This window comes from Simochromis diagramma, unplaced genomic scaffold, assembly GCF_900408965.1.
Source record: "Simochromis diagramma unplaced genomic scaffold, fSimDia1.1 OVJJ01000715.1, whole genome shotgun sequence".
NCBI classification, from domain to species: domain Eukaryota; kingdom Metazoa; phylum Chordata; class Actinopteri; order Cichliformes; family Cichlidae; genus Simochromis; species Simochromis diagramma.
In genome coordinates, this window is record NW_024387128.1 from 1323686 (window position 1) to 1336688 (window position 13003).

The 13003-nt window shown below is 38.4% G+C and overlaps 1 protein-coding gene across 1 annotated transcript; it reads left to right on the forward strand.

Moving 5' to 3' along the window:
• Positions 1-1362: 1362 nt before the first annotated feature.
• Positions 1363-2799, forward strand: LOC120743471 (E3 SUMO-protein ligase ZBED1-like). Its single transcript, XM_040047112.1, has 2 exons — positions 1363-1918; positions 2186-2799. The coding sequence occupies exons 1-2, from the start codon at positions 1363-1365 to the stop codon at positions 2797-2799; spliced, it is 1170 nt and encodes a 389-aa protein (XP_039903046.1).
• The last annotated feature ends 10204 nt before the right edge of the window (positions 2800-13003 follow it).

Genomic DNA, 13003 nt, shown 5'->3' on the forward strand with positions numbered 1-13003 from the left:
GCTCTACAGAGGGTTGTGCGGTCAGCTGAGCGCACCATCCGCTCCGAGCTCCCTGACCTGCACTTAATCTACAGCAGGCGGTGCTGGACCAAGGCCAGGAAGATCGTGAAGGACCTCAGCCATCCCAACAACAGACTGTTCTCTCTGTTGAGGTCAGGAAAGCGATTCCGCTCCCTGAAGACCAACACAGAGAGACTGAGGAGGAGCTTCTTCCCGCAGGCGATACGGTCTCTCAATCACACCACCACACAGTACTGACCCACACATATGGTTCTTACACACACACTGGACTTTCTGGACTTTGTTTTTGCACAACACTGGTCACTATATTCTTCATTTCCGGTTAATACTTGTACAGCTGCTGTTATTGTGTATATATTTATTTATATTTAGATTTCTTCATACATTCTTATATAGTTCTATATTGTGTATTTTGTTGTACAGTTATTTTATTTTCAACTTTAATTTATATATTTTATCTTATTCTTCCCAGTTAAATTTACCCTTCATTCTAATTTGTGTTGTACAGTTATTTCATTTTTAACCTTAATTTATATTTTATTCCTTCCTAGTTAAATTTACCCTTTTTAATTTTTCATATTTATTTCCTATCTTATTCATAGCCTTTCCTTTTTTTTGTTTTCTTTAGGTCACGAGCAGTTGTCCAAGCATTTCACTACATATCGTACTGTGTATGACTGTGTACGTGACAAATAAAATTTGAATTTGAATTTGAATTTGAATTTGGTAAGTCCTGTGTTTAAAAGGATTGTAGCGATTCATTTCAAAAGCAATAAGAATTGTTTTTATTTTTGGAATGACGTAATATTGCTGTCAGTGGATTCTTAAATTTGTGCACGGCTTTCCACTAGGGCTGCTCAATTAATCGAATTTTAATCACGATTACGATCTGGGCTTTCAACGATCATTAAAAATGACTGAGCCGATTATTAGCACCTCCCTCGTGCTTTACTCTCGCGAGGTGGCAAATCGAGCGCACCTCTCTGCGTTTCGAACACGCGTCACATCAATTAAGAGTACCTGAGGAAAGCTAAGCAGCCGTTATTTGGAGAGGAGAGGATAATGGCTGCTAAAGAAAGAATGCCGTTGGTTGAAAAGCGAGGTAAAACTACTTCAGTGGTGTGGAAACATTATGGGTTCGAGGAGTCCGACGTGGATCAAGTCGATATAGTGTGTAAACTTTGCTACGGTGTTGTAGCTGCACCACAGGGCAACACTACAAATTTATTCAATCATTTGAAGACCGCTCACAAAGTGACATACGATCAAACAATGAAGGAGCATAGAGAAAAACCCTCAACAACACATGCTTCATCCTCACAGACCTCCATTCATGCTACCATGTACAACGCGACTAAATATCCCACCAGCTCCCAGAGACACAAGGAGATAACAAACGCGGTAACGTTTTTCCTCGCCAAAGACCACTGCTCAATTAACACAGTGGACACCCCTGGCTTTAAGAAACTAATCAACACTTTGGACAAACGGTATAACTTGCCATCTCGTCACTATTTTAGTCGAGTGGCGATTCCCGCTTTATATGATGAGTGTCATGATGGTGTCGTAAAGGAAGTGGCTACAGCCCAATATTTTGCCACCACAACGGACTTGTGGTCAAGCCGCACCATGGAGGCGTATTTGAGCCTCACGGTACATTTCATTGACATGGATTTCAACATGAAAACGAAATGTCTCCAGACATCATTTTTCCCAGAAGACCACACAGGGCAGAACATAGCTGCAGGTCTGAAACAAGCACTGGCTACGTGGGATCTGGAGGAGGGTAAACTCGTCTGTATAACCACAGACAACGCTGCAAATGTCATACTGGCTGCACAACTGAATGGCTGGATGAGGCTCCAGTGCTTTGGGCACAGATTACATTTGGCCATAGGTGAGTAGGCCTAATTCCTACTGAATATGATGCATAATGTGATCTTCTTTCAATAAGTATACAACATAATGCTTCGAATGAATATAATAAATAAAAAACGATTTAAATTCAGAGATACTTTTATTCATTCTCACAGTCATACACATTTTCTATGAATTATACAAACACATAAATAAGCTACCATCACTTTTTCTTATTCATTCACACTCAAGGAAATGACAATCTTCATCCTGATAATGCTTGTTTATATTTTTTATGTTTTTATAGAAAGAGCCATGAAAGATCACAGGATTGAGCGTGCAGTGGGGGTCTGCAAAAAAGTGGTCAGCACCTTTTCATTCAGTTGGAAAAAAAAGAGAGAGCTGAAAAAGGCACAGATAGACCTCAAACTGCCAGACCACTCCTTAAAGACTGAATGTCCAACCAGATGGGGATCTAGGCAGGCCATGGTTTCCAGAGTCCTTGAGCAGCAGAAGGCCATTGCCCATGTCCTCTCCCAAGACAAAGGAACTAGGCACCTCATCCCCTCATGGCAGGACATTGATGTCCTTGAGGCCATCAACAAGACCTTGGGACCTCTGGTTGAATTCACTGATGCACTTTCTGGAGAGAAATATGTGCGTGTGTCTTTAATAAAACCAACACTCCACCTATTTAACAACTCAATCTTGGCTGAGCAAGATGATGACACAGACCTCTCAAAATACATCAAGAGGAGAATACTGGAGTACCTAAATGAAAAGTATGGTGACTCACCAACACAAGAGTTGCTTGACATGGCCACTGTCCTGGACCCAAGGTTCAAACTGAGATATGTAAGCGAGGTCAGCCAAGAGACAATAAAAGCCAGACTGACAATGGAAATGAAGTCCACACTGTAATCCCTAACAGTTGTTCTAGCTCATAACTAATAAGCTCATAACACTCAAATGTCGTTTTGTAGTTGAGCAAACTATAAAGTATTGAGCTCTGTTGGCTTTTATGCAGCTTTAATTGAATAGGGCTCAATATTTTTTAGCTAATTTATTTGGAACGCTCAAAAAGTTTAAGAAGCATATATTAGTGACGTTCAGGTGGGTGGAGTCTTGTCGCTCCTTCAGGAAAGCTGAGTCAGCCATCTTGAATTTACCTTGATGCGGGGAAGATTTGGCCAGACCGTGTGGATTAAGGGTCCCCAACTTCAACCCACCACGACCACCACCTTATTTTTTTTCATCAATTGCCCTAAATTTGGTAAGTCTAACGTGTTTTTGTTTTGTTTAAATTTAATTTCGATAAACATTCTTTTTTTATTTTTTACTGGAAATATATTCGTACTTTGTGCACAGTGAATGTTTGTTATAAATGAATTCGAATCCAAGTAATTGTAATTTTAGAAGTTTTCGAATGTGACAAATACGTAATGTTATTTCAAATTAGAATGGTGTAACGTTTTGGCGGTTTTCCGTGGGGGACAACATTTCCCATAATGCATTGTATTCTTGCCCGGGAAGTTGACGGTGGCAGTTCTAGCTCCATGCATTTGAACTTTCTACTGTCCGTTTCTACCGGTTGTCGTATTCGCCGGTAATGCACGTGCGTATTGTGAGTATACTCATTTCAATAAGTGTCCGTGTTACACAGTCAGTAGTTTACGCTGTTTAGCTGTGTGTGTGTGTGCTAGCATGAAGCGAACAATAATAAACAACATGTGTGTTATCATGATGGTAATTAGACACATGTTTGTATTTTTTCGTAGTCTCAAATGTGTGGTTGTGAGATAATCTCGAAATCCTTTTAACAGTTTAGAGGGGTATTCCACTAAGCGAGCTCTACAAGTCAAGGCTTGCGGAAAAACGCATCGCCTGATTCAGCCTAACATTACACACTGGTCGAACTCGGTGCTATGAACGAAGTTCAGCTAAATTGTTCGCGCTAATTCGACAAGGCTCAACCAGCCAGACTGAGGTGCCTCCTTGACACCTTTAAGCCAGACCCTATCGATCTTTGCTAGATAAATTGAAATGAAATGAAAATAAAGAGCCGTGTTCTGCTCCCAGGCTAAGAAAGAATCATTGATGCAGACTGTGCGGATCACAAATACTCCCTAACCTGTAAGGCTGGGGTGTCCAAACTTTTTTCACTGAGGACCACTTACTAGAAATTAGGTAAATAACCTTAACTTTAGTGTATTAAAGATCACAAAATCACTTAAAAGTGGTCGAATATGTTATATTGTTGAATATAATTAAAGACAAAACTGCCTTCATCACAGCTTTCCATAAATGGATCTTTATTGATTCATTCAGAAAAAGCTTTGGTAGCTCATTTTCAGAACAGCAGCCTCAGATTTCTTCTTAGACAGAAGATTTACAGCACAGAGAAAAAAACAATAAAGGGGAAAATAGGACGGGTAAATTTCAAGTTTGTTATTTAAGTTATTAAGCTTAGCAACACACCTATTAACATTAGTTTGAAACGGTTAACATTAACAGACTGAACTGGACTTAATAACAGGAGTGCATATAATCTTAGTAAATTATTGTGGTGAGTATCAGCTGCGCTGGGTATGTAAATCGGGCCATCCAACTGCGGTGCTGATTCGACGTCACTCGGGCCAAAAATCCGGACAAATTTTGAATTTTGCCCGGAATTATTCAAAATTTTTAGATTTTTTTGGGTTACCCTTCTAGATTGACAAGTTTAGCCCGTTACACAAAAAGTTTGGACACCCCTGATCTATAACAATGACAATCAGAACATGGCTATCCAACACTTTGTTTTTAGTGTTACTTACTATTCTAATAGATATTGTATGTTCATCTAGGAACAGCATGATGTAAATACAAGACAGGCCCTCGTCCTTCGTGCACTTCCTGTGTACCTGCGTGAAGATGCCTCCACGTTATTCAGGACTTGTGATGTAAGTATACTGGCCTCAGCATCAACCATATGACATCACTCAGAACTCAAGGAGAACCAGGATGTATATCAGGAAGGAGGTTCAACACAGTCCTCATCTGACTTGTTTTCTCCCATATATCAACTATTGTTGAATAAGATTGCAAGAAGATTGTTACGCATAAACCAGAAAACATGAAAATAGTTGAAAGTTTTTATCTGCAGATTTTTTTTGTATAATAATCCATCTCCCTTTTTAAAATTCAAGTGTTCTATTTCTTTGGAGGTGCCATGTTGTGGTCAGAGAAATGTTTGGTAAATAACAAAAACAAATATCTTGGCATATATTTATTATTGAAAACATTTATTTAAACATATGTTTTGAAACCAAACCCAAATTAAGATTATTGTAATGCATCATGATGTATCGCAATATCAAATTAAATCGTTGACATTATAATCCTAAAAGAAACGTGCGACTTATGAAGATTCACACCTCTAATCAATAGCATGATTTGTGTCCTTGTGGGGCTGAACTCATTCTTGTATTATTTTTGTTTTGCAGTCAGCAGATGGTCCAGACCTCACTGACACTCCTGTGGCTCTGCTGACAGTTGTCACAGATGACACTACTGATTCAACCCTCTTCAGTCCCGAAAGCATCTGCATTGTCGTTGAGGATGAAATACTTGTGAATGGTCCCACAAATCTGGCTGACTCATTTCTCCTGCTCTTTGGGTACATCTATGCACTAGACCTACAATACCTAAAGAAACTTGAGCTTACATTCACATTTATCCAGAAGGTTGTGATGTGCCTTGAGGACAACAAACCACTGAAAGGGCGTCTACTGATGCTGAAGAATGATTTGTTCAATGAGTGAATCACTCAGAATGGACTACTTGTTGAGTTGAGTATTGAGGAAGCTTTTTTGTTTGTTTTTTTCCTAATCATTTGCCTCTTCTACCTCACATTTAAGATGAATGACTGTTCAGTTCACTATTCATGTTTAATGTTCTGTTGCCTAATACGTAAATGCACTGCTTTGATGTTTGTTCCCTATAAGTACAGCAGTGGAAACCAGTACTGGTTTTTTTTGTTTTTTTTTAATGTATTTTTAAAAAAGAAAGTGAGCTGCAGCTGTCAAGGTACGGTAAGTGTTAAATGCCTCAATGTTCTAATAGCTGCAATTGCTGTTAATACTGAAAATGTTATTGAATTTTAGAATTGAGATGGAGACCCTTGGAGGCTTTTTCTCTTGTTTTATTTATTAAGCACTTTTTTATGAGTGAGCTCTGTTGTTTGTGCCTTTTTAAAAGCACATTGTGTTTAATAAAAAGTTGTTAAATTGTTAGTGTTGTTACTTTCATGTTTTCTAACACTTTTAGCTGATTATAATTTACTGGGCAAACAGTTTAGAATTATTTGTAAGTGTATTTCCCACAGTATTTTAAAAATATTGAAGATTATAAGTGTTATTTCCCATATTATAAGTTAGAAAATATGAAAAAGTTTGAGTTTATTTCCCACATTGTATGAGTTGCAATATGTAAAATATTTTGAGTGTATTTCCCACCTTAATTAAGTTGAAACATAGTGAACATTTTGAGTTTATTACTCCCTAATTATAAATTGAGGAATATCAACATTTATGAGTTAACATTGAGGTAATTTAAGGCAACTGCAACTATAATTTTTATTTTAGTTAAACTTAAAACTTTTAAAAACATCACTAAAAAATTGTTGTGTAATCTCTTACACAACAATTTTTGAGTTCTGTGAGCTTATTAGGTTTTACAGTGCATCATGGTATTTATAAAGATACTAAACATCTATCTATCCATCTATCTATCATTATTTATAGTAATTATTTAAGGATTGTATTTTAGAATGCCAAACCCGAGACAGATAAAACTGGTTCCTCATTCTGTTTTGCTGTCATTTTATATTTTTCCCATTAAAGGAGGCTGCAGTGATGGGGACACCCGTTGGTAACAACCCGTTGATGATGGTGCATCAAACCAAAAGAAGAGGAAAAAGGGCCTAAGCAGCTTCTTTAAGGCCCCTCACAGCACAGCTCCAGGTGCAGAACATGCTCTTCAACTGGACTAGGCCATAGCTTTTGAGCTTCAGGCCTACCTCCAGGCAGGGACCCTGGACACAGAGGAAGACCCACTGGGGTGGTGGAAGCTATCACAGAACCTCTTCCCACGACTCTCCATCCTGGCAAAGAAATATCTTGGCATCCCAGCCACAAGTGCCTCATCAGAAAGGGTCTTTAGCACTGGTGGAAATGTTGTCAACTGCCTGCGTGCATCCCTGAAGCCTGATCATGTCAATAGGCTGGTGTTTTTGGCTAAAAACCTTTGAAAGGTTGCAGGAACCATGTTTTGTTGAGCCATTTTGAGATTGTATGGGACTCGGGCCTACTCGTTTTTATTTATTTCTTATAAAAAGGTACTACTTTCAGTGTTTCATTTTATTTTTGTTCAGGCAGCAACTTTAGTTGACATACCTCAATGTCAGTTTGATGCAATTGTGCATTGTGTGGCTACACAGCTTGCCTTGATGTTTGGTTATTTGTATGCATAAATATTATGCAGTAGTTTGAAGTTCACTAAACATTAATGTTTACATTTTTTTATTTATTTTTTATATTGCAAACATTTGCACGGTTATCAGAATTTGCACATTATTTTATATTATTTTTTGACAATCTTTAAAGCAATTATTCAATGCATTGTTATTGTTAAATAAATATCGTGAAATAATCGTGATCTCAATTTCATTGAAAATAATCGTGATTATCATTTTTGCCATAATCGAGCAGCCCTACTGTGTGCTACACTCCACCAGAGCCTGAACCTAAGCCAGAGCCTGATAGTGCAGCCAGATTCCAAGTGCCTCCATCCCCGCCGCTGGCGTCCAGAGTTCTATTATCTCTGCCGCTGCCCTCCAGGCCAAAACCATATGGTCATGGTTTTGGGCCCACTTCACTAGAGGGGCCCGGAATATACATGACAGTTTATTCGTCAAACTAAATTTTGTTAAACCAAATACCATAATTCACTTACTACATCCCTGCTATCACTTGCTGATACAATGATGGTACTAACTTCAATGTATGCTACACTTATTTAGAAACCGAAATCTCAGTATAAAATGCGAAAACATTTTGCGCTGTTACACATACTCATCCTTCATAGGGGAAGCACATATTCAAAGTTTCATAAAAATGTTCTAACATTTGGGAACGCATTAAAATGTTGAATATTTGGTCTAGCTATATCCAATATAAATAATTGTTCGTGACCATGTAATTTTTTTCTGTAGCTTCTGTAATACCCATAACGTCTAATGTATGACGATTGATACACGATTTATTGAATGAAAAGGTTTATTGGAATCATATTCCAATTCTAACCTCTGACCTGTTGTCCGTTTAAACCTGCCTCTAAAGAATATAAATGTACCTAGTTAAAAGAATATTTGTAGTGGTATCCATTCTTGATCACAAAAAATGAATAAATAATTTGTTAACACAGATTATCCTTTCTGAATTTTCTCAGGTTTCGAGGAGAAAAGTCTACTTATAAAGGCAAGTGATCAGGAAGACACAGCACTGCATTGTTACACCCATTTACAAAGTCATTACATTCCCAGATTAAAACCTGTTAGAAATAATGATGGCTAAAACCCAATGAAGTATGCAATGCTATTTTTTGCAATCAACAGCCAGAGAGATGGACTGTGTGAAAAAGGTTGTCTTTATCATACCACTTTGAAATACGACAATAAAGAACATAAAATTCTATGAACAATCATGAATATACAGTGCTGTGAAAAAGTATTTGCCCATTCCTGATTTCTTTCTTGTTAATGATGTCGTTGGTTTTTTGCTTCTGTTTTTGTTAATGTTTTTTCCCCCATGTCAAAGTGAAGGGTTTTAGATTATAAAACAAATGTATAATATTAGACAAAGATAATCTTAGTAAATGCAAAAGACTCTTCGTTGTGGGTTAAGCAGCAGCTTTGGTGTCTGACAGTGGCATTTTCATGATTTAGCATGAGTTATCTATGGATAATTCATGGTGCATCCAACTAACATGACATTTCTTTCTTTGATCGAGTGGCACTAGATCTCAGAGTCATACAGGGAAATTAGACTGCGTTGACAGAAGTGTTAAAATGTTGGGTTTGTTGATTATATAGAACATTTCCTAGTATTCCTTAAAGGCTATCGATATCACTAACTTCTGGTTTGACATGAGATGAGGATGAGATAGCCTTTATTTGTCAGTTGCAGGTCTTTTGCCCACAACCGAGATGACAGACCTTGCCGACCGTACATACAATACACAAACATCACATTGGGGAGACAGGTCAGGCTAGGTAGCGAGGAAAAAAACATAGAAATGTGTAACACAGAAGGATAATACAGGAATGCACAGATATCAACACACCATAGCACAATAAACACAGACAAGCAACATGGGAAAGTCTTCCAGTGTGTACATCTGATCTGGGACCGCTGCAATCTTTCGACTGCGCCTCCAACTGACCCGATGTCCACATCATGGGGGAGGTAAGCGTTGGAGGTGGCGTTGGATCCGGGGTAGGGAGGGTGATGCGTCAGTGAGTGCTTATCAGTATCAGTATATGTATGTGTGTGCGTGTCCATAGTTCAGCTGAGACAGTGTGCTTCGCCCTGCCAGGCTAAGTAAACAGTCTTCCAGCCAACCCAGGTGGCCTTGCATGGAATGGGAAGGAACAGACTAAACACAGTCGTTATCAGGGTGTTGTTGTTCAGCTCCAGCCTTGCAGCTGGTGCCAAAGGGGTATCCGCATAAGTGATGGTATTTTTTACTTTAGTGCGAAAAGCTCATATGAATTTCAAAGCAGTTCTACAGTTCAACACTGGTCTCTCAATCTCCCGTTGGAGAGCCGCGAGCTTCGCCATACTTGCGTTCTGTGATGTTGTCATTTCTTGTGCTCAAAGAGCCGATTCTGAGAACTCACGGCAGTGTGCCTCCCCGAGATGTCATCCAATTTGCGCCCAGAGATGTTATTCCGAGCGAGCCCTTCCGAGATGTATCCAGTCTGCAGTCAGAGATCTTATTCCGAGTATTCACAGCAGCCGTAGCCTTTCCAAGATCTTATCCGTGCTGACTCAATGAGCCCATTTTGAGAAACTCACGCCTCTCCCATCGTTCCAATCCCAGCGGGCAGCCTTGTGGGGGTTTGAACAACCAGTTCCGCTTTCTTAATTCTTCGATAAGTCAGGGCCAAGCCAGCTCCGATCAGCCAGAACCCTGTTACCATGGTTCCGAATAGGTAGATATCTTCAGCACTCAGGCTCACCCAAGCCCAAACTTCTCGTTGAGAAAGGGGTGTCAATTGCATTTAGGGACCAGTTGAGCCAATCCATAATTCCTCTTTTAGGTTTTAGAGAACAGACTGTGAGAGAGTGTTCCAGGGAAAATACAAAAAAAACACGAGACTAGACAAGGACATAAGAGGCTAAGCAGCGAAGCTAAGGGAGAGGAGAAAAAGTGCGTCCGCCTCCTCCGAGAGCCAAAGAATAAACTGTCAGGAAAATTAAAAAATATTCCCCTTTAAAGTCCATGGTATCAGCAATTAAATAACTACAACAATTTTACACAAACTGTGTTTGTAATGGCGATACAGATACTATGGTAATGCAAAGTCTTTAGTGTCCCCAGATAAATGCCTTAGATGAGGTCATGGTCAAAGTTTCAAATTGTGAGATCAGTCTTCTGTAAATGCTTGGCGTTGCATTTATTTGGCATCATTTCTGTGCAAAAAAATATGTGAATGTTAACTCAGGTCTAACAAGATTTTCTTTGTGACTGTTCATGGCACACAGGTCCTTCTTTGGATATGAAAACTAACAACGTATAGGTGGTTCTCTTTTTTTACAGTGCTGCAATGATGGTTGTTATATTAAACTCTGTCAATGTGTGTGGGACAAAAGGTCAGACTGCAGTTTTTTGTACTGAACTCATGAAGTTTTTTTTTTAAAGCATTGTAAATGAGCAGAGTAGATCCACTTCAATCAATGATGATTGTAATACCCACTTCTAGCACAAGGAAACTATTGATCAAATTAAATTCTGGATAATGTAGCTGCCATATTTAAACAAAAATAAATAAAAATTGACATAAATAAAAAATGCTGGCTGTAAACAAAAGCATGGTATCTAAGATAAGATAAGATAACCTTTATTACTCCCACGCATGGGAAATTTGTTTTGTTACAGCAGTATACAGTGCAAAGTTACATAGAAAAATTAGAAAAAACATTCTACTATATTCTGTAGCAGAATAATATTACAAACCAAGTCATAACACCACAATCCTTCCATTTCTATGGCCTCATCATCATCAGTGCATGGTGACATGATGGAAATGAGCACTGTTCACACAATCCAATTTCATATAACTCTACTATATGAGAGAAAGATTCAGAGCAAAAATGGTTTGTGTTGTTATTTGACATTCCACTGAATTAAGAGCTGAAGTTTACTGTTTTCCTGTTAGTAGAGCTGGAGAAAGAGCAGGTTCTCTACTAATGGGAAGATCGTTTAGATCTCTGGCTCATCTGGATAACTCATCCTTGAGTACACACGTCAGAGTGAATGAAGCTTATCGTAAGAAAGTGCCTTGAGGGTTCAAATATAGTAGAAAAGTGTTAAATAAGATCCAATCCAGTAATTTAGTGATAAGAAGTACAATATGAGAAGTTTAGATATGAAACAATTAAAAAACACACAAACCAGAATAAAAATGTCTGTAACAGGAATGGCTAATGGAATAAATTCTGAAATAATAAAAAATAATAATAAAAAATAAGGGTGACAACACAAAGTTTCATATTCATCAATAAAATGAAAAATGATGCAATAGAAAAATTGAACACAGAAAATCAGGAGTAGCAGGTCCTCTGGGTCTGATTCATGTCTGAAAAAGACTAAACACACACACACAAACACAGTCACACAAGACAGGCAGCATGTGTTAATGATGCAGAAAGACTGATAGGCAGCCTCATGCTAGCTTTCCAGTGGACGATTGCTACCATATATTACAGCTTAAACTGAGCATAGAAAGCTAATTGTGTGCTACTTGCAGTTTTTATTTCTTCAGCAGCCAGAGTCTTTAAGTTTAACAGAATCCAAATGATCAGCATCAAAGATCATCAGCAAGGCTGTTTGGACGGCATTAATGTACATGTTATTAATAAAAAAAAACCCATCAAACTAATGATAATTTGAGTATAAAATTATTGTCTAAAAATATTACTGAGTTAAATAATTTCTTAGCAATTTCTTCCCATTATCCATATATACCATAAGGGAACAGCTATAACAAGAATTTCAGAGATATTGAACCTATTAGTTGGTTAGTTAATAGTTTAATTTTGCTGATGTGGCTGAGCCAACTGCAGAAAGTCTCGCATTCAAAGCTTACACCAATACCACTTTGAATATAGTGGCTTATTTTTCTTTTAAGTGTTAACAGAACACAACAATAATTTCTCGTATTTCTGGGACACATCTAGGGCTGTTGAATACCTGTTAAGGGTTAAGTGTTGAAGTTGACCTTTTTTAAACCTAACCAAGTATTTCTTACATAACCCTAACCATCAAGTCCAGGTAAAAGCAAAAAGCAAATGAAATAAATAAAAATGCTGAAGTGCACGACAAAGATCCCAACAAGACATGAACCTTGGTCTCCTGCTTAATTAAGGTGGGATCTATGTCACAACTCCTCAGACCTCTTAAGATCCACTGTGTTGATCTCTAAAGGGGGTTGTGACCACTTCAGGTGTGACAGGAAACCATACAGACCAACACAGGAGGCATCCCAAATGTGGCATCAGGCCAATGCGACCAACATATCAGGAAACAGTGCATGAAGGGGTTTCTATCACCAGCTCTACGATTAGATCAGAAAACACTCGAGTTATGAAGAGGCTTTGGGGCACACGTCTGCAGCCTGGGTGAATTAGTCTTCTAGCTGAATCATGCGAGCTGCTCTTGTAATTGGTGATGAAGGGCCTCTTTGCTTATGCAGCACTCTTTCTGAGAGCTTGTTTGTGCCACAACTTGATTAACATAAATTTCTTAGTGAGCCAGATGAAATCGCTGTGTTCTCAGCTAAAACAACTGATGCCCAAATATG

Bases quoted from the DNA above. Each gene is read 5' to 3' on its own strand.
- LOC120743471 (XM_040047112.1), top strand. From the start codon at position 1,363: ATGTACAACGCGACTAAATATCCCACCAGCTCCCAGAGACACAAGGAG. The intron at 1,919-2,185 runs GTGAGTAGGCCT...ATGTTTTTATAG, and splicing joins CAGATTACATTTGGCCATAG to AAAGAGCCATGAAAGATCAC.